A 703-nucleotide genomic window follows, 5' to 3' on the forward strand; every position below is an offset into this window, starting at 1 on the left:
GACTAGAAGGGTCTGCCGTGGATGGACTCGCAGGGTCGTCGACGCGGGCCTCGGGGGTCGGGGGACGGCACGTGGCCGTCGAGACCCAGCAGGCAACCGCCGCGGGGGCCAGGGGTGGAAAGGGGGATGGGGTGGATCTACCGTTACCTACACTGACAAGTCACTGGAAATACGCCTCGCAGTCTGCACAACCTCCGAGTTATTGGCATATTACGGAGTAAAGGCACTTTTACTTTTACTCCGTGCTATTGGCAAAGCCTTTTGCATTTTCTCATGGCGCGGGTGATGTTCCTGACACGGCAGCCCCGCCAAGGGGGCAGTGACCCCCGGGAAGGGAGGGGGGGGCTACTCGGAGCGAGGTCGCATGTGGCCGGGGACATCCCCGCGACGAGAGGGCAGAGGGCGTAAAACCCCGAACAAGAGTCAGGACCCGACGCAGGGTAGGAGAGGGGGGGAGGGCACTCGAAGGGAGGTCGCACATGTGTCCGGGGACATCCCCATCCCCAGTAGAAGTCAGCTTAGCTGACTCAGCTGACGCCTGGCCTGGCAGCCCTGGTCCGCTCCGCTCCGCAGTTACCAGCCCAGACACTTCAGGTCCTAAGTGCACAGCGCACACACCGCATCTCGCAAGACCACCTCTGGCAGAGAGCAGAGTCGCAGTCCAGTAGTTTCCCTCCTGCTGATCGGGTTCGGTCGTCAGCTC

The 703-nt window shown here is 62.6% G+C and overlaps 1 protein-coding gene across 1 annotated transcript in view; it reads left to right on the forward strand.

Annotated features, from left to right (window-relative positions):
• Nucleotides 1-221, forward strand: part of LOC113204184 (uncharacterized) — a 4,019-nt gene extending 3,798 nt beyond the window's left edge. The window contains exon 3 of the mRNA XM_052268794.1: nt 183-221. Within this exon, the coding sequence (XP_052124754.1) occupies nt 183-221 (39 nt within the window). The remainder of the gene's footprint in view (nt 1-182) is intronic.
• Nucleotides 222-703: the final 482 nt, after the last annotated feature.

Source organism: Frankliniella occidentalis, unplaced genomic scaffold, assembly GCF_000697945.3.
Source record: "Frankliniella occidentalis isolate FOCC.00 unplaced genomic scaffold, Focc_3.1 Scaffold76, whole genome shotgun sequence".
Lineage (NCBI taxonomy): Eukaryota > Metazoa > Arthropoda > Insecta > Thysanoptera > Thripidae > Frankliniella > Frankliniella occidentalis.